Consider the following 27,973-nt stretch of genomic DNA (forward strand, 5'->3'; position numbering starts at 1 on the left):
TTATGATTAATATTTTATATTAGGAAACAATTATAACCTTTATGAAATCACATATTAATCAAATTAAATGGACAGTTAAGATTAAATTGTATTGATTATACAAATATAAATGATTGCATAATAATTCACCCCTTTCTCTCTCTCTCTCTATATATGTATATATATATATATATATATATATATTAATTGATATCCCAAATTTTAAATTTAAATAAAAAATATTATTTAAAATAGCAAATGATGAACCGATTATCACTTACAACTTCATAAAAACGGATTTTTCAATCGTTTTGGAAACGTTGGCATTATCCAAATGCTTACTTATAGAGCGAGAAGGACACATAGATATGTCTCCAAGCTGGCCCTTCAATCCACACAACTTTCCTTTCATTCTAAAACCTACCCAAATTCTTCAATTCTCTTACATTTTAGTCCTCATGCTCTCCACCATTCGATCTCTCCGGCTTCATCGCCGTCTCCTCTTCCTCTACGCCGCCGTCAAACGCCTTCCGATTGAATTCGCCGAACTCTTCTTATCAGCTTACTTTTGCTACTGCAATCTCTCCCCATGCACCGTTGATCTCGACGATTGCCAAACCTCAATCCACATATGGGCGCCATATCACCGCCGCTGCAACAAACCTAACCTCGTTCTCGTCCATGGCTATGGCGGAAACTCAAAGTGGCAATTCGTGTTGCAGGTGGCTCAACTGACGCGTGATTTCAATGTTTACATACCAGATCTGGTGTTTTTCGGGAAATCGTACTCGACAAGGACTGAGCGTACGGATACGTTCCAGGCGAAGTGTGTGTGCGATGGAATGAAGAAGTTAGGTGTGGAGAAATTCTCGGTCTATGGAATCAGTTATGGCGGATTTGTGGTGTACCGGATGGCGGAGATGGCGGAAAAGATGGTGGAGAAGCTGGTGATTGTTAGTAGTGCAATTGTTTGTACGGAGGATCAGAAATCGGAGCACCTGAAGAAGATTGGGGGGAATTTGTTGGATATGTTGGTACCGGAGAAACCAGAGGATATTCGGACGCTGTGTCAAATGTCTATGTACAGATCGAATGTTTCGAAATGGTTTCCTGATTTCTTTCTTCGAGGATTCATCGCCGTAAGTCATTTTACAAGTCTGAATCAAGCTTTTGATCATCAATATCAATGGCTACCTAGATTTGAACTGAATTATGGATCACCGATTAATTCCAGTTATTATAAGTGTGAATCAAGCTTTTGATCATCGATATCCATGGCTACCTAGATTTGAATTGAATTATGGATCATTGATCCATTTCCAGTTACAAGTGTGAATTAGTTAAGCTTTTGATCATCGTCGATATCCATGGCTAACTAGATTGAATTGATTCCAAATTGCAGGCAGATGGTTGCAAGATGGAAAAACGACAACTGGTGGAGTACTTGCTTTCCGAACAACCTGATCTTCATCTTCCTGTTCTTACCCAGGTGCCATGAATACAACAACTTAATTTCACTCTCATTTTTCAAAACTAAATTTCCCTCTTTGAAAAATTAAGAAAATCTACTTTGATTATTTTATTTAATATAATTTTAAATTAATTTATGTTTTACGTGTATTAACTTGATTCATTTGTGGATAAGAAAAAGACCGATAATATTGGGACACTATATTTACTTATCTTGGATAAAATCGTTTGTACGAAAGTGTCCCTTTTGATTTATATCCATACGAATACACAGAGAGAAAATATAAATTTGAATAAAATTAATTACAAATTAAATGAAAAACTAACATACTTTAACTTGGTTCTTATTTTGAATAACGTACTTTCAAAACTTTCATTTTGATATCTAAGATGTAAAGTTTTGAACATTTAAGTACCCGGATAACCGTTTGAACCATTAACCGGTTATCATGCTGATGTGGCGAGTGATGTGGTATTGAACTCAGTGTTATTTGCTATTTAACCCAATTTCATTCTATCACTCGTCGCATCAGCATGATATCCGTTTAATGCTTCAACTGGTTATCCGAGTACTTAAATGTTCAAAACTTTGCATTTTAGGTTTTAAAATGAAAGTTTTGAAAATACGTTAACCAAAATAAGAATCAAGTTAAAATACGTTACTTTTTTCATGCAATTTGTTCTAAAATAAAAAGTAAATTGTTGAAAATTTCTACTTTTCTCATGGTTTCAAAATTACAATTTTCATCTCCATAGCTTATATTTCGTTATTCTTTTCACCCTTATGATTTAAACTTTATTGATTTTTCATCCTTCTAGTTTACAATTCTTTTTTATTTTAGTCCCTCATTCTTATGGACAACAGTTAGCATCAAGAAAGAAAATATAAATGAATTGTAAACTATTAAAACGAAAACCACAATTCTGAAATCTCAGAGACAAAATCTGCAAGTTCTAGTAAACCATAGTGACAAAAAATAAAAATCTAATTTTTCTGAAATATATAGTGCAAAATGAAATATAGTTGTTTGATAATTATTTAAAACGAAATTAGGATGCTGAATTAATAAGGGAGGTCAGAATACAAAATCATTCAGAAGGTTTTAAAACCATTAAGAGCCAACCTTTTTTTTAGCTAAACAAAATTCACCTAAAGATTCAAAAATTGCCTTTTAATAGAACTACTAATAGATAAACAAAAAATATTTTAAACAAGTTAATAGAATTTTTTATCCACCCTTATAAAAAATTATAAAGAGCTTTAATGTTTATTAAATATAAAGGGGGGCCTCATTTGAATTAGTTATGATGTTGCTCTCCTCTAACAACTTCTTCAAAGAAAATGGGAGAATTTGAACCAATATTTTACTTCAAAAACTTTTAAACTATTTTTAAAATGAAAAATATGTGAGAGAAGGTTTTTTTTTCTTTTAAATATGGAAAACATCCTAAAAATATTACCAATTGAAACCATAATAGAAAACTTTAAAAATAAATATTTATAAAGGAGAAATAATATTTTAATATATAAATAAAATATTTTTAATATTATAATCAATGTTGGATTTTCGAAAATAAAAAACCTGCTAAAGATTTATTAGTTGGTATAAAGTAATAATTTATTAATTCTTTATATATTTATTTATAAATATATAATAATTATTAATGTTAAAGAAATACAATGTTTTTGAAAAAAAACCATAATAAACTTTAATGTTTATTAAATATAAAGGGGGGCCTCGTGTTGAATTAATTATAGTAACATCTCCAACAGCTTCTTCAAATAAAATGGTAAATTTGAATTAATATTTTGTCTTGAGAGCTTCCACACGATCTTCAAAATAGAGAAAATATGTGAGAGTTTTTTCTCCAAATATAGAGAACACTCCAAAGACGATTACCAATTGAAACCATCAATAAAAAACTTCAAAAATAAATACTTGTACAAAAAAAAATATTTTAATATTATAATCTAGTAATTTTTTAAAAATAAAAGATTTGTTGAAAATGAATGTAATTTTTTTTTTACTGAATGTGCATTTATAGTTGGTTTTTTATTACGCATTATATGTATTCACGTGAAATGAAATGCTACAACTTATATGCGTGTGTTTTTTTCAATTTTGAAAATTTATTATCTATATTATATTATAAAATATTTGATAAAAACTATTAAAATTATTTTTTATATATGAAGTACTGTTTATTTATGCATAGTACTTAAAACTCAAGATTATAAGGTAATTTGTGTAAATACAACTTATTAAAGCTCCATTTTGAAATTCATGTAACTAACTGCGGATAAACATAATCAAATATAGGATAAACATTTATTTTAAACACAGAAAATCTAAAATATAATTAAGATAATTATTAAGGTCTATCAAAATTTTTAATTATTAATCTTTATAAAAAATTATATTATTAAACCAAAAATAAATTATTTTGTTATTAAATCTAAATTGAATTATAATAAAAATTGAATTAAAGAATTTATACCAAAAAACGATAATTTGATACTAATATCGATTTATTTTATTTTTCAAATTTTTATGCTATTTTCAAATTTATATTTCATTCAAAAATAAAAACAGTACCATTTTCTCAAAACCAAATAAAATATTATAGGAAAGGCCCCCCAGTTAAAAACCAAAAACCTTTGTTGACTAGTTTAAATTTTTTATTTTCACCTCGTCTTACATGGTTTCCCCTCAGTTTCATATGATCATATGCTTCCCTTCCCCAAGTCCCACCCAATGTGCCCCACCTCATTAATTTCCTGAATCAGTCATTACATACCCGTTATAAAAATGAAATTATAATAACATCCCTTGTTAATAATTATTTTCAGACACTTTATTTTTTTTAATTTATATAAACGACAAGGAACGAAGTTGCTTTTGACTCAAGATTGGTATATGATGAATTTATAGTTTATTTTTGATATTATTATAATCTGAATTTATTTGATGGTGAAGGAAACGCTTATAATATGGGGGGAGAAAGACAACATTTTCCCGTGTCATTTGGCACATCAGCTACATAGGTATTTTTTTTCATTTATCATTATTAGGGGTTTGGAATCATATGAGATAATGTTGTTTTTGTGAGATTTAATAACATTTTTTTTATACTTGAAACTTCACAACAAAAAGTTGTGAAAGTTAAAAAAATCCGAAACTTCACAGCAAAACACTGTAAATGTTGTAAAAAATCTGAACATTCACAAAAAAAACACTGTGAAAATTACCTTCCTAGTATTTTGTTGTGAAATTTCAAGTGTAAAAAATTAGTCTCACGAAAACAACATGGTATCATATAATCCCAAGTCTCATTATTATTATTACTACTATTGACTTTAACATTCAATTAGATTCCGTTTGATTTGCGAGATTTGGAATTAAATATCATTCAAATTTCGTGTCTGATTTGAATGAAAGTTTGGATTTGAAATCTTGAGATTTCAGTGAAATCCCATAACCGACGGATTTAGTAAAATCCTTTGAAGATGGTTATGATTTCAAATCCAAGTCTCATGATTAAATATACGCTAATCTCTCTGTTGCCTTCATATCTTATCGAAACAACTTTTTTTTTAATTAAACAGACAAATATTTACAAAAAGTTAAATTTCATTCCGAGATCTACAAAAAAACAAATAAGATTTATAAGAGAACGGAATTCAATTCTATTCCAAATACTACAAATCAAACACACCAAAGATTACAAATCATTCCATGGAATCCAAATCACTCAAACCAAACGGGACCTTAATTTATTTATTTCATTTTCATTTTCATTTTCAAACAAGTGAATATTGTAACATAGGCACTTGGGTTCGAAGTCGAAGGTAGAGATAATTAAAGACGTAGGACATGCCGCAAATATCGAAGCTCCATATTCACTCAACAAACTCGTTAAGACGTTTGTATCCGGTGGTCGATGTTAGTTTTAAATAATTTATTTATTTTTATGTACAATTATAAGTTGTAAGTCATTTATCTAAAAATGAAAAAAAGACGATAAAATATATTTTTTTTATAAACAACTGCTATTCGTTTGTTTTATTTTTAGTTAAGATGGAATGTGTACAATTTCAATACATAATGAGATCGGTTTTTGTTTTTGGTATAAAATCGAATAATTACCAATCTTAAGGTGCATTTGATATGCATATGACATTAGATATAAGACTCGATGGATAAGAATGAGGTAGACATGTGAAAAAAGATTGTACAAGATTTTTGGTTTCAATTTGACATGAGTAATTTAGTAGTTTACCATCTTATCTCATTTTCCTAAAAAAAATTCCACCTATTTTGATGGGACAAGTACTCAATTATGTGTTGTATCTCTTTATAAGCTGCACCAATGTGGGACAACAAAATCTTGTTATATCCTATCTCAGTACGTCAAGAAATGGAATAGATCAGTAACAAAGTGGTTAATTAGCTTGGTTATAAGGTATAAAATAAAGGTGCATAAAGATCGAATTTTAACTGGTCATTAGAAACAGAGTCGAGCTTACCCGATTTTTGGTAAAGAATTTAAGGGGTTGTTTATCAAACGCTTACCTGAGTAAGTGTTTGGTAAACGACCTCTAAGACACTCCCAACTATGCAACCCTCACCTATTCGTTTGTGTTTAAAAAAAATAACAGATACTATATAAAAGATTAAAGAAATGGATGATTATTTTAATGAATTATCTCGAACTTTAATGCTGAAAAGAGGGATGTTAGAGCATCTTCGATGCAAGTTCTTATAAGAAAAAAGTGAAGTGACTTGAAGAAACTGACATTGCAGAGAGTTCTTATAAAACCTCATATCCTCTAAGTTTTTGTACGAAACCCTCCTTGATTCTTTCCGTGAAATTTGTGTGAAGTGACTTTATAATTATTAATATCATATATATAATAATTATTGATGTTGGATATACAAGCATGATAACTTATATTTGTTGTTCTATATCTTCATGAATCTAGGTTGAAAAAAGCATGAGACCCATAAAAAGGAGCTTATTGTAAGAACTACTGTTGTGGACTTTTATGTGAGTTCTTAATTTGATAAGTCGGAAGTGAGTGTCAACAAAAAGTCCAAAAAGATGTTCTTTTAAGAACATGTATTGGAGATACTATACACCTTTTTGTGTTAGAATCAGATCAAATCATATACCATTATACCCACAATGGTCGGTCATACTATTGCTATCCATAATAGAAAGGAACATTACGTAGGTATATATTTAACAATATATAAGAATGTATTTAGCTTATGTGTTAAGAAGTTGGGCTAAATACAACAATACCTGTTAATTTTTGATTTCTAAGGAATGTTTTGATTTAAATCTGATATAAAAAAAGGGTGTGATTTTACTTGATTCTCATGTATAAAAGGGTGCATGGACCAATACCCTTCAAAAAAAGTGTAGCATATCCCCCATTGGAGTGCGGGGAGTTCCATGCATTTGCCAACGTTATTCGTGACGGAGTCACAGTCGTCAGCCTTGCCACCGCCGTGATAAATAGCAGGAGAGTATGAGTAACCCTACAGGCGGCAATGAGGTAACAGATTGGATGGATAGCAGGAGGAGACTATGAGGAGAATTGTTAATTTGGTGAATCCAACTACGCCTTCAAGCTGTTCGACAAATTGTCTGACTGAGTTTACCCTTCTCTCGTACCACAACTCAACACTTATAACTGAGCAATTCCAGTTATCATCAAACCTGTATTGTAAGTCGATCATTTATCCCCCTTTCATATTTCGTATTCCTGATCAATAATCCCTGCTCGTTGTTCATTTGAATGTTTATTTTCTTTTCGCAAATGCGATTCATGATATTGATGGGACATGCGAGCATGAAGTTTTTGAGACTTACATGAGAATTAGAGAAAACTGATACGAAAATACAGAAAATCTAGAATTATTTGTTAATGGTTGGTGGTGGTGTCACTAGTTTTAGCGTCTATTTTCCACAGGGAGCAAAATGAAACAGCTTGGCCTTTCCACCATAACTCCACGCATCCATTTCTGTCTTCAGCTCTCAGATCCCAGTTGCCGTCGTATTTCCTCAACAGCGATCGAGCTCCTTCCATCACATCCTCCCGGAAAACATCAGCTACAAACCCGACACCCCTCATCCTCTCTCCCCACTTCTCTTTCTTTTCATTCATCCCACACGTGTTGATCAATGCCTTTGAAGCCTCCCCTTCCATCATCTTTCTTTCTTCCATTTCTCTCCCTTTAAACGCCACACTTGTTGAATCCAAGAAACTCCATAAGTACTCCACCCTCCTTGCGAATCCTGTCTCGAAGTTGCTGCAGATGTTGCAACTGCAGTCCATGTTGTTGTCACTCAAAATCACTCTTTCGGGCTCCAGGGTTCGCATCAGTTTCAAGAACTCTGTTCTATTATCTGGGTTGTTGTGGTTTAGGTTGTTAAGTCTAAACTGAGCACAAACAATTAAGGTTTCATCTGGGGATGATTTGATGATTTGGGGATTTAGATTTTGTAGAGGGTAGTTGTCCAGTCTGTTGATGTGCAGGTTAATCTTGTATTCGTTGGCAAACCGGAGAATGTTTGAGATGAAATTGTAGCCAGGTGGGCTGTTTGCAAATGGGATTTGATGGTCCTCGAATGTTGGTGGTACCACGGTGAGTCGAACCAATGGTGGCGGTCCACCTGGTCGACGACTCAATGCTTCCAGTAGCGTCGGCCACTGTACCCCATGGGAGACTCCAATATCAAGTATGTGAAGGTTAGCACGTGAGCCACGGTCGTGTTCTGCCAAGACCTGGAGGATGGAGTTGTTGGCGATGTTGTTAGGAATGGTGAACCATGGATTGATATCGTTAAAGTTGATGAGAGATTGTTGGAAGAATCTCGGTTTCACGGTAGAGAAACTGATGGCAGGGGCAGCCACCTTGGTGGAAGAGAGATGGAGGGTGAGAGCTTGCAGGCCGTGAGAGGCCAGCCGGTAGTTGGCATCTCCGGTTGGCGAGGCCAGTTCACGGAGGACGAAGAGGAGGTGCCGGACACGTGTCACGTTTCCGGCGGTGATGGCGGCAGCACACGGCATGAGCAGCTGTTCTGCCCACCTCCCGTTTTTGTTGTTAACTTTACTACACCCATCCTTTGTCGACTTTCCTTGCCCCCTCTTGCTCTTAACCTGCACCGCAGGCCTTGGCACGAGGTCCTCGGGAGCTTTCCGTTTCTTTGACAAATCCGACACTACCGGCTTTGGATGATCTGAAACAATAAGAGGATCCGGAACGTTTGTACATGTTGAATTGTTCAGAGCGTTGGAAGTAAGAAGAGTAGTGGTTAAGAGATGTTGTTGTAGGTCTTGAGCCGGTGCCCACCAATGGTCATCGATGATATTGGTCGATTCATACGGGTCGTCCAGAAACGATGGTAGATACGATATCGAATCTTCTAACCAATCTGATATTGGATCAGTCATTGTTTCTTGATTTACTGGATCTGCAACAAGAAATGGGAAGGAGAAAGAGGGTTATTGGTATGGAGAATGGATGGTGTGAAAGTATGTGCTGTTTTTTGGAAGATACGATGTTTTGTTTTATGATCTACACACAAGTTCTTTGGATGGTTTTGATTGGATTCTTTGGGTTTAATTAGGAGACGGCAGATTTGGTTTCTTGTGGGATTATGAGGATTAAAAGAGTCGTTTACCTCTTATATCTTCAACTTGTGGGCTCCGTGGTCTATTTCATCGTCACTCGTTCAGATCTTGCATTTGTTGTTCACATTGTCAAGCAATTTACGGCTTGTCCTCGAGCTACTCATTAGACCGTTGTCTAGAAAATAATGCACTATATGAAGGTCAAGGGTAATCTCTTGACAGGGATGCTGACCATCTTACTAGAAGAAACAAATATATGGATATTTTTTATAAAATCATCATTGGTATGTTGGTTAGTTCATTGTTTTTCATATGTGAGGTCCTATGTTCAAAGCTAAAAAGTAAGAACATGATACTAACGGGATTCAAACTCGGGTCTAGGGTGAAAGAAAAGTCTTGCAAACCAACTCTACCAAGGGAAACTTGTATCATCGTTGTAGTTTCAATATATATATATATATATATATACACACACGGTGGCACACAACAAATTGATATGGTTTCACTTTTCACAACCCTATAATATTTATATTTTATACTGCGACCAAGGAATGAAACAGTGGCACGTGACACCAGAAAAACAGGCTGGGTCCGTTCCTGTCTCTAGATCTTTCGTGCTTCTCATATGTTGACTGGGATGGAGATATTACCAATCGTCATTCCGCCATTGGGTATTGTTATTCTTGGTGACTCTCATTTAATGGCATGGCAAGAAAGCAACCCTGAAAGCTCCAAATATTGAATCCGAGTATCGTGCACTTTTGGACCCCACCCAAGAATTTGGTGTGGCTTCGATGCATTTTTGCTGTCTCAGATGGTTGTATGGTGTGACATCACCAGTGCGATTGCCCATAATGACATGTTTCTTGAACGCACTAAGCATATTGTGATGATCGTCTCCTATACTGCCCACATCTTCACCAAAACCCATTTTCTCACTCCTTTTACTGTTCTCCTTTCCAAACTCAATTTTGGGACCTCAAAAACCATCTTTAATTTGAGGGGAGTGTTATGGGATCTTCTACACATTATGTGAATATTCTACACATTAGGACCTCCTATATATAATATGCAAATCTATATATATATATATATATATAGTATATATATAGTATATATATATATAGTATATATATAGTATATATATATATAGTATATATATAGTATATATATATATAGTATATATATAGTATATATATATATATATATATATATATAGTATATATATAGTATATATATATATATATATATATATATGGGATCTTCTTTTAAGACCTCATGAAATTGTGATAACCTTGAGAACTAGAGCATCATATGTTATTTCATACGATTTTTTCATCTAAAACTAGGATTTAAAGTATTAATAAACATGTATGTGCTCCACAATGTGCACAATTTTTAGCTTGTTTGTGAAACCATTTTCACATTATGAACCAAATGCATTGTGAAACAAATATATGTTTATCAATATTAAATGTTTGTTTTAGATGGAAAAAATCATTAAGGTAATATTTCTTACGGTTATCACAATATATGAAGTTCATAAATAATTAAGCATGCACACGCACTTGCTTGCGTGCATGCACGCAGACACATATATATATAGTCTACAAGCAAACATGTCTTTGTTCCAACCATCATGTGTGCCCATACGGGCGATACGGTTGTTTGCTAAAGAGAATCTTTTCTTCTTCATTGCGTTGTAATCAATCATATTGGATCTCTTCTCGAAACTCCGTCTCACTCAATCGACTCTAACACCCCAAAAAACTGGACCCGACGACCAGCGTCGTTACTAGCCATTCCTTTGAAGCAAATCTAGTTTCAAATGATTAGAAGTGGGATAAAAAGAATAACCATCAAGTCTTTCATCCTGTAGACACACATAATCTTCCAGTTATTGATGCATTGATGATGGAGCTACAAAAAGGTAAAAAAAAATCCAAGAACCATACTAAAAGAAGCAGTTGGTTTAGAAAAGACACTATAAGGATTAGCTACAGGGGTATTAGTTAAAAGGGTATTTTAGAATCATCATAAGAAATTTGATACAGGTATTTCATTGAAAGTTAGGTTGTGGGGTTCTTACAATGCATTCTTGAGGTTTAAGCTGGGAAAAGAAAAAGGGTTAGGCATGAGAAAGAGCAGTTAAGAGAGTGCAAAGATAGTGAGTTGATGCTGTCTCTTTATGGTGTTTGTGATCTGACACTGGGTCATCATTTAAATTTGATTTGACCTGAGGTATCTTTGGCAGTCAAAACTGCAGGTGGTAGAGCTTTTAGGGACCAGTCAGTATTAAATCCCCCAAGAAACTGCCAAATTGGGATTCATAAACTCCATCACCATCCACAGATAAACAGATGAAACATAATTATAAACAAAAAAAAGAGTGAATTCCTCAGAAATAGGAATTGAAAAAAAAGGGATCAAGAGATGCTGCTTTTGCTTGTAAATCTGTTATGCTGTGTGTTGTACCATTCATTTGAAATATAAATATCTAATAAACCATCCTATTTTAAATAATTAAGTTTCTGAACTATTTTTTTGAATGAAAAAACCATTAAACTTACTCATTTTGAATGATTAAGTTCATGAACTATTTTTTTGAATGAAAAAAAAAATTCGTTTTGAATGATTAAGTTTCTGAATTTTTGTTTTTATTCAAAAAAGTAGTTCAATATCTTAATCATTCAATATAAGAAAGCTCAATGATTTTTTCATTTAACAAAATAGTTCAAAATATTAATCATTTAAAATGAGAAGGTCTAATGTTTTTTTCATTTAAAAAATAATTTAATAACTTAATCATTTAAAATAAAATAATTGGTTGAATTTCCCCCCTAAAACTATGAAAAGTGATGGATGGATGGATGCAAGTGATGACAAATAAGGAGTAATTATTTAAAGTTTTAATAGTATTTCTGGTTTGCATGTGATATGATGCAGGTTATGAACAGTCCCTTCATAAGAGAAGTGCACCTCACCTGCAGGTGTATTAGAGGCAGCATTAGCAGTCTCAGTAGCAGTTTCCTACCCAACAAAACCCTCTTTCTCTCCCACACCAACACAAAATAAAGAAGCCAAAAGATTAGGAAACCATACAGACTACATGTTTTTTCCCTTAATGTTGGTGCCAATTCTCCTCCTCTCCTCACCCCCTACAATAAAAATCAAATCCCAACCACACTAAGGGCTTATTTTTAGTAGCTTAATGACACTTACATCTTAGTCCGTCAGTTATATATGACTGTTTCGTAGTGGATTATTAATATAGAAACTAGTTTATTCATTATGCTTCTAAGGGAGGGCTGTATGCAGAAAGCCAAGTTTTTCTTTTTCAAACTGGCGCCTCTCAAATAAAAGACGCACTTGTTTGATCTATGAAAAACCCTCCTATACAAGAACAGTCCCCATCTATATAAACAGATTAATCCACACAGACAACTTTACGATACAATACTTAATTGAAAACCAACCAAGCAACCCCTAAATCTTTCACTCGAAAGTAGGGTCAGTGGTAAAATGTATGCAAACTTGACCTCTATTTTAGCAAATTTTAGTTTCTAGACATACTTTTGGGGTTTGGCCCCCGAAAGTGTAGGTGCTTCTAATCTAACCCTCGTTCAATTCGAGTTGTAGTTCTTTTGGGCGCAATGGGGTGAGCATCTCGTTTGATGTTGGCCTTATCCCGTGAATATTATATTTAAAAAGGTAGGGTTTTTTTTTGTCAAATTTGAAGTGAAAAAGGGAGACATGAAGCTAGAGTCTAAACTAAGTTGCATCTTAGGTGACAACAAATTCTTTTTCTTCAATAGTTTCAGGGCTAATCTCCACATTCTAATTAAAAGTCATGTGACAATGGACTTAATATGAAAAGTATGTATCTATATTATTATTCATTTAGGATTACCTACAAGTAGGGGGTTGATTTCCAGTGAGAAACATAAGAAGAAATTTTCATTTTTGGATGCACATTAGGATGAAATGCACCGAGATGTACTGGATCAACCCCCGTATCAAGCACGATTCATGGGTGGATTTGGGATTAAAAGTGATCAAGGGTTCAGATTCATTCTTATACTTCTCACCTTAACTCTCCTTCACCCACAAGAAGGCTACTCAACTTTGTAAAAGTTGTCAAATAGGTCCCGAAACTACAAACACGAAACCAACTTTCAATTTCATATCATTTACACCAAATTCGGTGGAAAATCATCGTTTGACCCTTCTATTAAAAATATTCTTCAACTGAAAAGCATACAGAATTTAAAAACTTAAGTTGAACTTCAATTGTTTGTTAGGTGCTTAATGAGGCTCACGACTTATTCAGTCAGCTATACATGACCATTTGGAAGTGGCTTGATGATATAAAAAGTGGGTTATTCAGAAACCTTAAGGGAGAGTTTTTTGTAGAAAGCCATATTTTTTGCAAACATGCCCCTCCCAATTAAAAAACACGGTCCTTCCATCTATGAAAAATCCCTATCAAATAAAAACCTCCTCACTCTATATGGACAAATTAATCCTTATAGACAACTTTATCCATAGAGGACTTGATGGAAAACCATCCAATCAGCCTATAAGACTTGTACCATACAACATAAATCATATATAGCTCACCCCACCATGGACAGTTAACAAACCACCTTTTGGTGGCTTATTGGGCACATTCTGCAAACTTCAATGACCTCCGTATATATTAGGGAAATTGCTTATTTTCTAATCAGACAAAACCTACCTCTTAGCCCTTTCTATTCTAAAATTTTAAAATGTCACTACCTCCATAAATAGCAACTCTTCAACTTGCCGAGGGATCAAAATGTAAAAAAAAATAAGTTTTTGAACATGATCCACAAATACAGGGTCCAAATCTGTAAATTAGTCAAAGGTCCTTGCAGGAGTATATTGGACTTTTATAGATTTGGTCCCTGCACTTGCAGACAATGTTCAGAAATTTCTTTTTTACACTTTGATCCTTCCGCAAGTTGAGGACTTACTACTTGCGGAGGTAATGGCATTTTTGAAGTTTCGAAAGAGAAATGACTAAGAGGTAAATGTATAAGGCTGAAATGGCTATTTTGAGCAATTTCCCTATATATTGATCCATATTTATTTAAAATGTGGTCTTTCAAGTGTGTATGTGTGAAGTTATATACAAATAAGAGGTTTTCTATTTGGTGAAGAAAGAATATATTTAAAAGTAAAGATATGATATATATGCATACAAATTGAAGGGTATTTTGTGTTGTGTACATGTGTTATATGGAATTCAGTAAAGGTGGCAGAGATATATAGGTAGCAAACAATGACAGGGGCTGTATAGTGTTGCTTGTGTGGTGCTGATGGTGGTTCAGACCCCTCAGCAACACAACAAATTTAGGCAGTCCAGTGCAGTGGACTTATTTGAAGTGAGAGAAAGAAAGACCCTTTTCATTAGATTCATTCCCTACCTCCCCTATATACATAGCATAGGAAGTTAGGAACCCCATCTTCCCAACAAGAAGAAAAAGGGTTTCTTTCAAAGAGATACAACACCAAGAGACAAGATGATGATGATGAATAATCTATTCACAGCTGCACAATGGGAAGAACTGGAGCAACAAGCTTTAATCTACAAATATATGGTCTCAGGTGTTCCAGTCCCAACTGATCTCATCTTATCTGTCAGAAGAAGCTTATATAACTCTTCCTTCTCTTCCTCTTCCTCTTCTTCTTCATCACTTTTATCCAACCAACCTACCTGTAAGAACCTATAACTTCACCCTTTTTATTCTTAAATTCATGTATAGGGTAGTGTTTACGGAAAACCGTGAAACATCCTTGTAACCGTTCATATGTTCATATAAGTAACTTATAAGAAATTTGTCTAGTATGCACATGTGCATAACATGCACCCGTGTATATAAACCAAGAAAGAAGGATGCACATGTGTATATCGTCCATATGAGTGGTTACAAGTGTTCCTCAGTTTTTCATTTTATAAGGATTTTATCCTGGACCTCCTCTCTCTCTCTCTCTATATATATATATATGTACATATATATATATATATGGGTTTTTCATGTTATCTTTGATTGCTGCAGTAGGAGTATGGGAAGGAAGTTTTCAGTACAATCAGTTATATCAAATGGGGGGAAGTGGGTATGGAAGAAAGATAGATTTAGAGCCTGGAAGGTGTAGAAGAACAGATGGGAAGAAATGGAGGTGTTCTAAAGAAGCATACCCTGATTCCAAATATTGTGAAAGACACATGCATCGCGGTCGAAATCGTTCAAGAAAGCCTGTGGAATTCTCTTCTTCTTCTTCATCTTCATCTACTGCTAATGTTTCTTCCTCACCATCAACTACAATTTCCAAATCAATCTCCACTTCTGATCATCATGCTTACCCTCCATTCTCTTCTGATCATAATAACCAGACTCATTATTCCTCATCCAGACCACCTATTCACACCAACTTTATGGATTCATCATCCTATTCACATCAAACCCCCCTCAAAGATTACAGGTCGCTTTCTTTTTACTTGTTTTTATGTGTGTACTTTTGTGTATTCATTAGGGATTCTTCATATGTGAACATAATACGAATATATAGGTACTTGCAAGGAATGAAGGATTTAGGAGAGGATGAAAGAACAGCTTATTTCCAACTAAATGATCCTTATACCACAACACAAAAGATGGCTGCTGCTGCTGCTGCTGCTGCTGCTGCTTCTTCTTCTTCATCTGATCACCATAACTACTCTCATTTCAACTTCCAAAACCTCAATGACCAATTCAAAGAACAGAAAGATAAAGAGGAACAATCAGCACAAGGGCAACATTGCTTTGTTATGGGTACTGATTTCATTAAGTCATCAGAAGAAACCACCAACACCAAACCCTGCATTCAAACAGACACAAAAGTAGATCAAACCACCCACACCCACACCCACCATAAACAACCATTCCACCACTTCTTTTCACCACCAAAAACCACACCTAACCATGACCCTGGTTGGGTTGAAGTTGACCAACACCAGCACCAGCACCAGCACCAGCACCACCAACATTTAACCAACCCACCAAAATCCCCATTATCCACCCAAGACCTTTTTCAATCCAAACCCAGACCTTACTGGTAGGATCATATGACTATGAACTCCTCCAATCCTTTTAGGGCCTGTTTAGTTTAAGACAGAGAATGATTATTAAAAAAATGTAGGAATTAGTAGGTTTTGTTTTTAAGAATGTTTCTTTAATGCATTTGTTAGAATGAATGTGGAAGGTAGGGCAAGAAAACAGAATGAGATAGATGTTGGGGCCTAGGGGGGTAAAAGTGTCCGGAATTCACTTGTCATTATCAAGATATTGTAACTTTGCCCCCACCAGTTTTTTTTCACTTTTCATATGCCTGAATCTGAATAGTGTTATTACACCCAATCCCACTGCCTTTCTTTAAGTAACTTCACTATCTACCTCAACTAAAACTGTACACTCCAGTCAAAGCTAGTAGTTGACTAACTAATCAATGCCCAACTCTAATTCAAACATCAAAAATTCAATTCAGGAATATGCCAATTCATTCAGTTTCAAAGTGGAATTTTGTGTTAAATTTTGAAATGGGTTTTCTAATAGTTTGCAGGTGGATGCTTCAAAAGTACAATCTATGACACTCAGACAAGAACTGTCTCCCTAATGCCTCCTATCCCCCACATACATTTGTTATCTTCATCTATATATTCTGTGGGTAATTTACTTCCCACCCCCCTACCTTTCCCCTCTTTACCCATAATCTTGAATTTCTTGAATCATAGAGTAAATTGCGTTTTTCGTCCTTGTGGTTTGTTGAAGATTGCGGATTCAAATTGCTATGGTTTGGAATTCGTTGTCATCTTTGTTTTTGTGGTTTTTTAAAGATTGCCAATTGGTTTTGAAATTGTGGTTTTCATCCCTCTGGTTTGGAGTTCATTGTTATTTTCGTCCTTGTGATTTTTTAAAGATTGCGAATTTCGTCTATGTGGTTGTGAAATTGCCATGGCCCAATGCAGGGTTTTTGTAATGTGATAATGATTTTCCATAGCTTTTTGAGTGTCTTACTTTTTAGTTTGTAGTATATAACCTAAATCAAATTGTTTAGTGTCATTTGCTTATTAAGCAATAGTTGAAAACATATGTATGTATATAATTATATATATAATATACAGATTTGCCGACATCGGTCACGCCTTGAAATACGTCGTGGCTCCTAAGGCTTTACCACACCGCACCGCACTGCACCGCAATGCAACGTCACGCTTCATGCCGTTTTAGAACCTTGCAAAGGATGCAATTCATCCTTTTTCAAATAAGATAGTGTGCATACCTCAAATTCACAAGAAGAACAATAAAGAAAGTATACAAGACAATTACAAGTCTTGTCATTCTTTAAAATCTCAAAAATAAAATAACAAACAAATACTGACCCTAACGATAGTTGTAGGCTAAATGCATACATATCTATTAGTTTCTATCTTATACATATCAACATCAAAACTTATTTTTTACATGTTTAATGTATAAAAGTTTATCTGATCATGATATAGATTGGTGTGCATATAACAACACCTTCACTATATATCTCTCCCTCCAAAGTCATTAAATTGATTAAAAGAAAATATAAAAAAAACGATTCCCAATATGAAAATCCTCTAGCATGTTAATAATATCTGTCATGTGCCTTGATCAATTTCCTCCTCTGAATTACCAAGAAAGTGACCACAAAAACCTGCAAGATCGCCGCCACACCGCTAAAGACCAATCCAATTTTCTTTCCCACGTTGCGGTTTCGTGGTGTCAGTTGTGGATGACGATGGTGTATTTTATGATGTGTTGGCGATCTTGAGGTGTTTCTTGCACCTGGTAGTGGTGGTGGTGGATGGTGTCTTTTATGATGTGCCAGTGGTCTCGAGGTGTTTCTTGCACCTGGATGGTGTCTTTTATGATGTGTCGGCGATCTTGAGGTGTTTCTTGAACCTGGCGGTGGCGGTGGCGGTGGCAGTGGCGGAGGTGGAGATAACTGCTGCAAATCTTGTAGTTGTTGGGAATCAAGGGAAAAAGCAAATAAGAGAAGGGCAGAGGCACAGTATAAGAAAAGTGAAGTTGAGAATGGGGATTCCATGGTTTGTTTACATAGATAGAAAATGAAGAGGTTCTAGTGAATAGGAACACAGCCACATACATTAAGTATTTTGTAGGATCAGAATGGATTGAACCAAAAGGGGTCAAACTAATTTGGTCCCAAATGTTGACTCAATGACCTATGCAAACAGACAGATTGGCCAAGTAATATTGAGTAGAGAATGGGTCTTAAGAAAGACTTTCTCTATCCCTTCTTTCTAATGCATCAACATTTCCAACAGATATTCTTCCTATTTAAAAAGGTATATTTATTCAAAATCTTCTCTACTTTGAACATTACAATGTTAATTATATTATTGAAATATTTTATGCATCTAAGATAATATTATTTTTGGACAAATTACATGAAAAAAATAATGTATTTTAACTTGATTCTAATTTTAAGTAACGTAATTTCAAAACTTCCACTTTGATATATATATATATATATATATATATATATATATAATTATTAAATAATGAATTAAATAAATATATATTAAATAAAAAATAGAATTTTAGAACTATTAATTTGATTAACATTATTTTTATCATATATAAAAAATGATAAATTTGGTAATCGCTTTGATGGTTGTCACGTCTTATCTTGATATACAGAAATTGGATAATTACCCCCTCACTATCTTCCTTCCCCCATCCGCGCCACATGTGTTATCATAGTGGTAAAGACTAAATGTCATCCAATCTAATTTAAACCGATCGATTAATATTCAATTGTAATTGGATCGAATCGGGTCCAAAACTTCAACTATCCAGGATCAATCGGTTCTTGGATGGTAGTCCCAAATTCAATAAAACCAAATTGATCTCATCCAGAGACCATCCAATTAATAACTATATATAGTTATTACATTTTATCATATTGTTTTCGGTTGCTATTTATACGTAGTGATTTCTAATAAATTAACAAACCATATGAATATTTAGTTGAAATGGTTGATTAATTGGTTGAAAATTGTATCAAAATATTAAATAGATCCAATACAATAGTAGTATCCAACGGATGGAACCTATCCGATCAATCATCCATCGGATTTGATTGGAACGAATGTCCAATCTTAATTGGATTGGATCAGGTCCAACATACATTGGATGATTGGATCCAAATCAATCGGATTTCTACCGATTAACACCTCTAAGTCTTTACATATTTATTTTGATCTCTAGATTTTAGCATTATTGAGAGACTTTTCAGGCATTTGATTATCATTCAAACTAAGAGGCCGTTCACCCAAACACTTTCCTAGTAAGAATCAACACTCTCACACAGTATGGTTCTAGTCCATCGAAATGCCATCGTATGAAACAATTGACCCGGTAAGCGCTTACTGGGTAAGAGTTGTCAGCCTCACTTACCGGGTAAGACTCTCGGTTCTTGTCATCGCTCTAACTGGATAAGATTTTCAGTCTTTATCATGTTCACCTGGTAAGGTAAATAACCCGAGAAATGCTTACCAGATAAGCGTTTGGTAAATAGCCCTTAAGATTTTAATTAAATTATTCAACTCAAACTTAGTGTCAAAGCATAAGGGAATACCCAAATTTTTCTCCCTTTGCAGCCTTTGAAATCATCAAAGCAGTCTGCAACAAGTTTACATGATACCAAGAACCAATAAAGGTTGGGACTTTGTGATACTCATCAAAAGTCACCGGTTCGAGTTTTGTAAGGCCATCTGACCATGGGGAATTTTCCAGGCTGTTATCCAGACCCCTATGATTAGTTGAAATGCATACAAGCTGGCCGAATGCTCATGGTTAACAGAAAAAGAAGAGTCAATTATACACTTTGACCCTTTTAGATACGCTATCAGATCGACATACATGAAAAACACCTGGTTTATTTTGGATTTACGTCCTTCTTCTTCAAGCCTCAAGAGTAGAGACTTGCAAAAAAAAGTCCAATTATCCCATGGATCCATCTAGGGAACTCTAAATTTCATAATATCAGCACTGATCAAGAATCGATATGTAACCATGACCGGTATATTTAGGATGCGTATTGGTTCGACAAATTGAACCCGGCAAGAGTGCATATGGTACGCAGACATGACCAACAAGACTGGACAAGCGAGCATGAGGTAGGTGGGTGAAAGATTGTGGAAGGTTTCAGGGTTTTCATTTGACATGGATCAGGAACGGACCTGTGAAGGTCCCAGCAGGGTCTCATGCACCCGTTTAACCAATTTTCGCAAGTACATTTTTTTGGGTATGAAAATGTGCACAAGCTAAATTTTAGGGGTGCTCTAGGATATTGAAAAATACAAGGGATATCAACAAAAAAACCAAAAATTCCTCCGAATCAATCAAAAAACTGAAAAACTACCTCGAAATGATAGAATTTGGCTAAAAACACATCGGGCTTACGCTAAGACGTATTGCTTGCATCTTGCTCAAAAAGTCTATTCCATTTGAAAAAAATGTAATTATTCCCCAAATTGACACAATTGACTTTCCCCGGCTCAAACTGCGTTAACTTCTCCACGAGATCAAACCACGACATTACGGACCTTTGATCCGCCTTAAAGGTGCACCTACTCAGCAAAAATCATGGTTCCACCTCTAACAGGTACTTAGAGTAATTCACTAATCTTATCTTGTCATGTCTCAAACTAATGTCGCACTAAACATGGGACAACCAGCTTTACAATTGTACTGTCATGTCTCACATGACAAACACACCCTTATTGACCTGTTATTCACTAAGAAATATAGACTGTTGATATCCCTATCACAAGTTCTAAACTCTAACAAGCAGCAACAGCCTTCAATATAAGTGGCAAGTGACACATTTAGTGTGGAAGATAGAATAATCAAGAAGCAGAGCATGGCATACATTTTAAAACTATTTATAGTGTAATTCTGTAAGCATATAATCAATCATAAGGCTATCATTTCACCTAACCTTTATATCATAACCCATGTCATCCCTAACCTAACCCTTTGGTACCACCTTCTTGTTTGCATTTTTATCAACAAAACAGATTCATTCACCAAAGAGTGTGTGTGTGTGTATATATATAGGGTTGGGTTCCGGTGAGAATGAAAGTTATGGGGAGAAGGGTAAGAAGGGATCTTGGATCAATCCTAATTGAAAATCAACACTATCAATTCTCGCGATAAGCGCAATTCATTGGGTGAGAGTTAGATTAAAAGTGATCAAGGGTTCAGATCCCTTCTTATGTTTCTCACCTTAACTCCTATTCTCACACGATCCTTCGTCTATATATATATAATATAAATCCTAACTGACCTTTAATGATCTCCTCCAGGGTAGGATGATTTGTAAGAGCTGATAACTGTAGCAAGGCCAAGCATATATACATAATTATTATATGGGAAAAAGTCTCAATCATTTGCAAACCTCTTAAGTTATACAAACCAACCAAGTGAGATATTTATGGAAATGATGAGGGTTCATTATTATGATCTGAATATTTATGGAGTTCGGTCGTTGTAATCAACGCTTTGGATTAGGAAACAATCGAATATTTATAGGACCAAATATTCATTAGACTAGATGGACGGTTGAGATTGGTTTGTATGAATTAAGAGGTTTACAAATGATTGGGACTCTATGGGAGAATTTAATAACTTGACAGTATGCATGGATAGGAGTGAGATACAAGCCAATAAAGCATTGTTCCCGTAGATTTTCCGATCCTTAATTTGGAACAAGGGTATCGTAGTATATCTGGTGTTCTACCTGTTACATAATCTATCTTATTGTTAGCATGCACACACCTTGTGTCGTGTACAAGCCGGGGGTCTTCACGGAAACAGCCTCTTGATTCCTAGCGCATGAGGTAAGGTCTGCTTGCATCCTACCTCTCCCAAACCCTACTTTCGACTAGGATATACTAGGTTCATTTGGTTTGGTTTAAACACTGGTGCACTAATGGAATATTTTGACTATTTATATGTTTAGAAGCCCCTTTGTGTGAATAATGGATCTTCTAAATGTTATTTTGTTGGTTCTCACTCTTTCATAGTCAAAGCCTTTTGTCCCTATAGAATAACTTTATGGAAACTCCATCCAAACAATTTCTCAGCACAAACACAACAGATGCAATCACTCACCTTTGCCTATCTGTGTGCTTGCTTCGCCAAGAAACATAATTCCCTATCAAATGGACTCAAGGATGAACAAATCTGTAAAAAAAGAGATTAGCAGGGAATGTGGACAGCAGAAGAAGATGAAAAGCCTAGCTGAAGCTATCTAGATATATGGTCCAACGAAATGGCCAGTCATTGCAGCTAAAGCAGGTACGGATATGAACTGAAACAAATACATACATGTAAGACGTTAAATATGACCAAAGCATGTGGCTAAAGGAGCCATTTTACCAACACAAATTGGGTAAGCGCTAACCAGGTAAGGGTGCAGTCCAGGTCAGCACGAATCAATAACGGGGTAGCATCTTGGTCAGCAAGAGGGGTTTGGTAAACAAGCAGCATCTCTGACTGGGTAAGCGCCTCTTACCAGTAAGCAGATGGTAAACAGCCCCTAAGTTATCAAATCAAATATGCAGGTCTGAAGAGGTGTGGTAAGAGCTGCAGGCTCCGGTGGCTGAATTATTTGAGACCAAATATCAAGAGAAGCCACATATCTGACCAAGAGGAGGACTTGATTCTTAGGCTTCATAAACTTCTAGGAAACAGGTTAGCATCTTCTCTTCCTTTGGATTCTCTGTTTCTTTCCGCTCATCATCCTAATTGTCAACAACTGATTACTAGAATCATATAATAATATTCATGGTGTGGTTAGTTTATGCATCTTGTCCTTAAGGGTGGGTTTGGTGTCCAGACAGGATAGAACAGGACATAAAAGTTGTTCAGCGTCTGGTAAGCCAAAACTGGACAGGGCAGATACAATGACCAATTTACCACTAATGGGTTGTTTATATATATTTATATATTTTGATTAATTATGTAATTTATTAAGTTATAGTAAAATAAATATTTTTTATAACAAAATATATCATTAGAAAGTTTTCGTCAAAACGGTTAAAATGGTACCAAAATAAAAAGTTTGATGTAGTTTCCAATTTTTATTTTATACCTTTATATTATTTTATTATTATTAATACTTAATAAATTACATATATTAATCAAAATATAGAAACAATATAAAAATAATATTTTGAGGACAGTAAGTAAAAGTTTAAAGAGCATAAAATACAATAAATAAAATTTAAAAAAATGAATAAAATCTAAAGAGGAAGGCTTATTTGATGTTTTAAAAGAGAATTAAGTTTTACCTTGAAGTTATATTGGTAAAACATATTTGTTCCATGGGGTGGGGGTGGGGGTGGATGACGCGTATTCCACTTTGTTCCACTCTATTCCTGTCACTTCCACATAAAAGTTCTGCCAAAAGTGGAACATTGATCCTTGTTCTGTTATGTCCTGTCCAGTGTACCAAAAGCACCCTAATTGATGGTTCTTGTCCTCTAAATATATGTATTAGGTGGTCGCTGATAGCGGGAAGACTACCTGGTCGAACCGATAATGAGATCAAGAACTACTGGAATTGTTATTTAAGCAAAAAGAAGAAAAAACAAAGTGAATGTTATTTAATAAGAGATGGAAGCAAATTAGATCAAGAAAGGAAGGCACTAGAAAGAGTCAGCAAGGACATGAGAGAAGAGGATGTCCACACCATAGATGATGGAGCTAGAGTTGAGTGCTCGAAGGTCAAGTTTGATGTAGATGACTTCTTTGATTTCTCCGATGAGAACCCCTCAACTTTGGACTGGGTCAACAAGTACCTGGAAGGCGCTGGTAGTGGGCTTCTGTAGCGAAGTTTGTCCAGTCTATTTCAGCAATGGGATGTGTGAAACTACACTATCTCTGCAAGTACATTTTTGCATGCCCATCTCTAAATTTCTAGGTTATTCAGATGTTGCAATCTATGAAATTTCAAAATTACTCGGATCTAACAAAAATGGTTCTGTTGGGCCATAGTTCTCTCTCTATGTGCAAATACATAGAAAGATTTAAACTCTGATACTTGCCAGCATTAGCAGTTCGTTATGATACCATAACCAACAATTTGCATCTCATTGATTCAAAGATGTAGCAACTAGAACTAAATAATGTATGGCTAATTGGCTACAAAAAGAAATAAGGTAGTTGGTGGTGAAGAGATGTTGCAAATAGACGAGCTGCAGCGGGTAGATGAAAAAATTAATACATTCTAACTGCATATATCCAAAAAAGCAAATTAGGCATATGCCTCCACCCTATCATCTCCTTGTCTGAATAAGACACCCTGTGATTATGCTTTTATCTTCTTAATATTTATAAAGTGAGGATCAGACATTCTTAAAATGCTTGCTTAGTGAGGGTGTCACCTCTAATTCGGCACTGGCTCATGTCCCATCCTGGTATATCCGACTACTTCACATCACCTACCATGTTTTCAAACATCTTCACACCCAGCTACAATGCATTGAGTTGGTCAATCAATTTTGACTTACTGAGTTGTAACTCATTAAGACGTTAACTATTTAAGTAAAATAATAGATAGGTGAGTTGTCTTCAAAGTTAACTCAAGACCATCAATACCAAGATGTTGAATTATATTGATAGAATGTAAAAGATAAGGGCTGGGGAAGTATCAGAAGGTTCTTCTGAAAGATGATATGAATATCAATTACAGAGTATCCAAACAAAATACAGGGAGAAGATATTAACCATATTTACCAAATGCAGCTCCCGTTTAATGAGTTTTTGCCGCTGTACAGACTTTGCTAAACGGTAAAAGTTAGCCCCAAGCCATAGAACATGCATAGTTAACCACCAATTTCCCATCGAATCCAAAATTCTGCAGCATCAAAGTAGTAGCAGTTACATGAAAGAATAGCAACATTTACCGACTCTGCAACAGTCCATCTCATTAAGAGTTAGGAGTACATCAACTAGCCACTACACAATTTTCTCCATTAAGATATTTATTCTTTTGAGTGGTGAGTTCTAAAAATACATCTAGACTTAAAAAATAAAGATAATCATCACAGAGGCCAGAGGTCATTGAGATATTTCCAATTAAAAAGCATGTATCTAACTAATTGTAGCAGATTAGATATCAGTCAACCTTATCTTTGTCTATTTGACAAAATAAATGGGTCATCCAATAAAATGGTCATTTATATGCATATAAAGAAACTTACATCATACAGGTCATTTACTAGTTCATCTGGACTCGGCGAGAAGGCACTGTTCACGTAAACAAACTGAAAAAGGACAAAGATGGCGCAATTTATTCATGTGCTCAAAGATTGTATTACTCAGAAGTTGAGACCATTAAGCTACTTACAAGAGTCTCCCTGTGAAGTTGCCGACGAAGAAAATCAATCACCTTGGAAAACTTATCGGTGCCTGCAATCTGAAAATTCAATAAAAAAACATTTACATGACTATCAATAACATCATAGATGTTGAGCAATGAATGATATGGACAAAAACAAGTGCAATAACGACACAATGAAGATCTAATTGAACCCATAATGACCTTTTGCCCACCAAAACAATTTCAGCAAAAATCAAAGTTGTTGATCATCTAAGTAAAAAACTAGAAATCGAGGAAATATCTCCAATACTTCGCCGCACAACTTCTTAAACTAAAACTAGTTATCGAAGATTCAGGTGTTTGAGATTTGAACTCGAAATATCGATTAGGTGCCTCGTTAATGAAGATAAAGCATCAGCTGCGTAAGTAATAGCCAGATGCAAACAACACATATCATGGTTCATCAATTCAAATCACATATACATGTGATCTTACTATTCCTAAAGTAAATAGAAGCTGAGCTAGGGTTTTCAACAACTCATTTCCTATACTCCAAACAATAAGTGCTGACGTTAAATGACAATCACACTTAACGTACGAATGATCATAAGAAGATCCCCAATCCGCTAGGTTAAACTGAAGCAATACCTTGAATTTGGCTTGTTTGAGAATGGGAGCATCACCAGTGGCTCTCAAATGCACGACAACTGCATATCAAAGCCAATGAACATTAAATTAAGATAACAGAACCTACAAATTTGTTCTTCATCAATGTGATCATAGTGAGCTAACCTTTACGAGAAGCAATGGGAGAATCGGAAGCCATGGAAAACGGTTTCTGGTTCCGGAGACGAAACGTAAACAACTTGGATGTTTACCCGCGGGCACCTTTTTGGGCCTCTTATGGATCCCATTTGAATCAGATTGGGCTTCTTATATATACGAATCAGAAATAAAAAAATCTAATATTTAATATTTTTACTCACAAATAAATACTTAAAATGGGTGTTAAGTTCAAATTTAATTAATTATTGATGAGTTACGTGTATCAATTTATATATATATATATATATATATATATATATATACTAGAAGTATACTCGTGCAATCTAGCGAGATACATCTCGATTTTAATGTTCTATTTTATTTTTTGTATTTGTCGATGTTATAATACGATTTAATATGTTTTTAAGAAAGTAATAATGTTTTTTTAATAAAATATAATTTTGAATATATCATAAAAATTTGAAAAAAAAAATATCAATGTTAATATCAAGTCAACTATATAAAAGTTCTTATTTTTTATGTAATTTTTTTAATTTATTTTTTTATTATAATTTAATTTAAGTTTAATAATGAAATAATTTATTTTTGAATGAATAATATAACATTTATAAAGATAATAATTAAGAACTCAATGATTATCTTAATTATATTTTAGATTTTTTATATTTAAAATAAGATGTTTATCTTGTATTTGATTATGTTTATTTGTAGTTAGTTACTTAGTTACACGAATTCAGATTTGAAGCTTTAATAAGTTGTACTTATGCACAATATACTTGTAATCTTAAGTTTTAAGTAACATAATTAATAAACAGTACTTTATGCATAAAAAGTGGTTTTTAAGAGTTTTTTTCAAATGTTTTATAATATAGTATAGATATATATATATATATATATATATATATGATGGGGTTACAAATTTTTTACACTTAAAACTTCAAAGCAAAACACTCTGAAAGTGTATTTTTGCTGTGAATATTTTGGTTTTTTTTTACCTTCAGAGCATTTTGCTAATAAATTTTATCTCATCACTCGTCACATCAGTATGGTAACCGGTTAATTAAATATTTAAAACTTTACATCTTAAATACTAAAACGGAAATTTTAAAAATATGTTACCCAAAATAAGAATCAAGTTGAAGTACGTTACATTTTCATGCAATTTTCCTTGTCATGTAATAATAAATTAATCAAAAAATTGTTTTAGTTATTTTTTTGATTAATATACACACGTACACAACATTATGATGTTGCATTTCATAATATTTAGAATAAATTATATTATTCGTCTGCGTCTGGGTTGATTTTTGGTTTTGGTCACTAAAATTCAGTAATTACATGAACTGCGGTTAAAATATATAATATATATACATAAAATATATATAATAGTTTGAGAAGTGATAAATATCTGATAAGTAAAATAATTATCTTAGCCCTTCATATGGTCAATATCGGATTTGATTGGTCAATAATTGCAGATATACAAAAAATAGAGGGGATGGTTTCATAATTTTTCAAATAAACAGAAAACGGGTTCATATGTGAAAATCCATATGAATTATTTAAACTTAGTCACATATGAACCAGTTGATTCACATATTAACTAATTAATTGATTCACATATGAACCATTGAGATTCACATA

The 27,973-nt window shown here is 34.1% G+C and overlaps 4 protein-coding genes across 4 annotated transcripts; 2 read left to right on the top strand and 2 right to left on the bottom strand.

The window, feature by feature from the left end:
• Window positions 1-355: 355 nt before the first annotated feature.
• LOC112509488 (lipase 1-like) lies at window positions 356-5,562 on the top strand. The gene is made up of 4 exons (XM_025114470.1): window positions 356-1,118; window positions 1,382-1,468; window positions 4,428-4,495; window positions 5,278-5,562. Exons 1-4 carry the CDS (start codon window positions 438-440, stop codon window positions 5,396-5,398), a joined length of 957 nt encoding a protein of 318 aa, XP_024970238.1. The 5' UTR covers window positions 356-437; the 3' UTR covers window positions 5,399-5,562.
• A 1,673-nt stretch (window positions 5,563-7,235) lies between these two features.
• On the bottom strand, window positions 7,236-8,914 carry LOC112509250 (nodulation-signaling pathway 1 protein-like). The gene has a single exon (XM_025114106.1). It carries the CDS (start codon window positions 8,912-8,914, stop codon window positions 7,382-7,384), a length of 1,533 nt encoding a protein of 510 aa, XP_024969874.1. The 3' UTR covers window positions 7,236-7,381.
• Window positions 8,915-14,551: 5,637 nt separating this feature from the next.
• LOC112509251 (growth-regulating factor 5-like) lies at window positions 14,552-24,050 on the top strand. The gene is made up of 5 exons (XM_025114107.1): window positions 14,552-14,836; window positions 15,178-15,601; window positions 15,689-16,213; window positions 17,958-18,233; window positions 23,720-24,050. Exons 1-5 carry the CDS (start codon window positions 14,641-14,643, stop codon window positions 24,048-24,050), a joined length of 1,752 nt encoding a protein of 583 aa, XP_024969875.1. The 5' UTR covers window positions 14,552-14,640.
• A 762-nt stretch (window positions 24,051-24,812) lies between these two features.
• LOC112509696 (ubiquitin-like protein ATG12) lies at window positions 24,813-26,426 on the bottom strand. The gene is made up of 5 exons (XM_025114792.1): window positions 26,336-26,426; window positions 26,192-26,250; window positions 25,571-25,639; window positions 25,425-25,487; window positions 24,813-25,078 (listed from the first exon to the last, which is right to left on the bottom strand). Exons 1-5 carry the CDS (start codon window positions 26,367-26,369, stop codon window positions 25,019-25,021), a joined length of 285 nt encoding a protein of 94 aa, XP_024970560.1. The 5' UTR covers window positions 26,370-26,426; the 3' UTR covers window positions 24,813-25,018.
• Between the last annotated feature and the right edge of the window lie 1,547 nt (window positions 26,427-27,973).

The sequence above is a fragment of the Cynara cardunculus genome, assembly GCF_001531365.2.
Source record: "Cynara cardunculus var. scolymus isolate 2C chromosome LG 3, CcrdV1, whole genome shotgun sequence".
Lineage (NCBI taxonomy): Eukaryota > Viridiplantae > Streptophyta > Magnoliopsida > Asterales > Asteraceae > Cynara > Cynara cardunculus.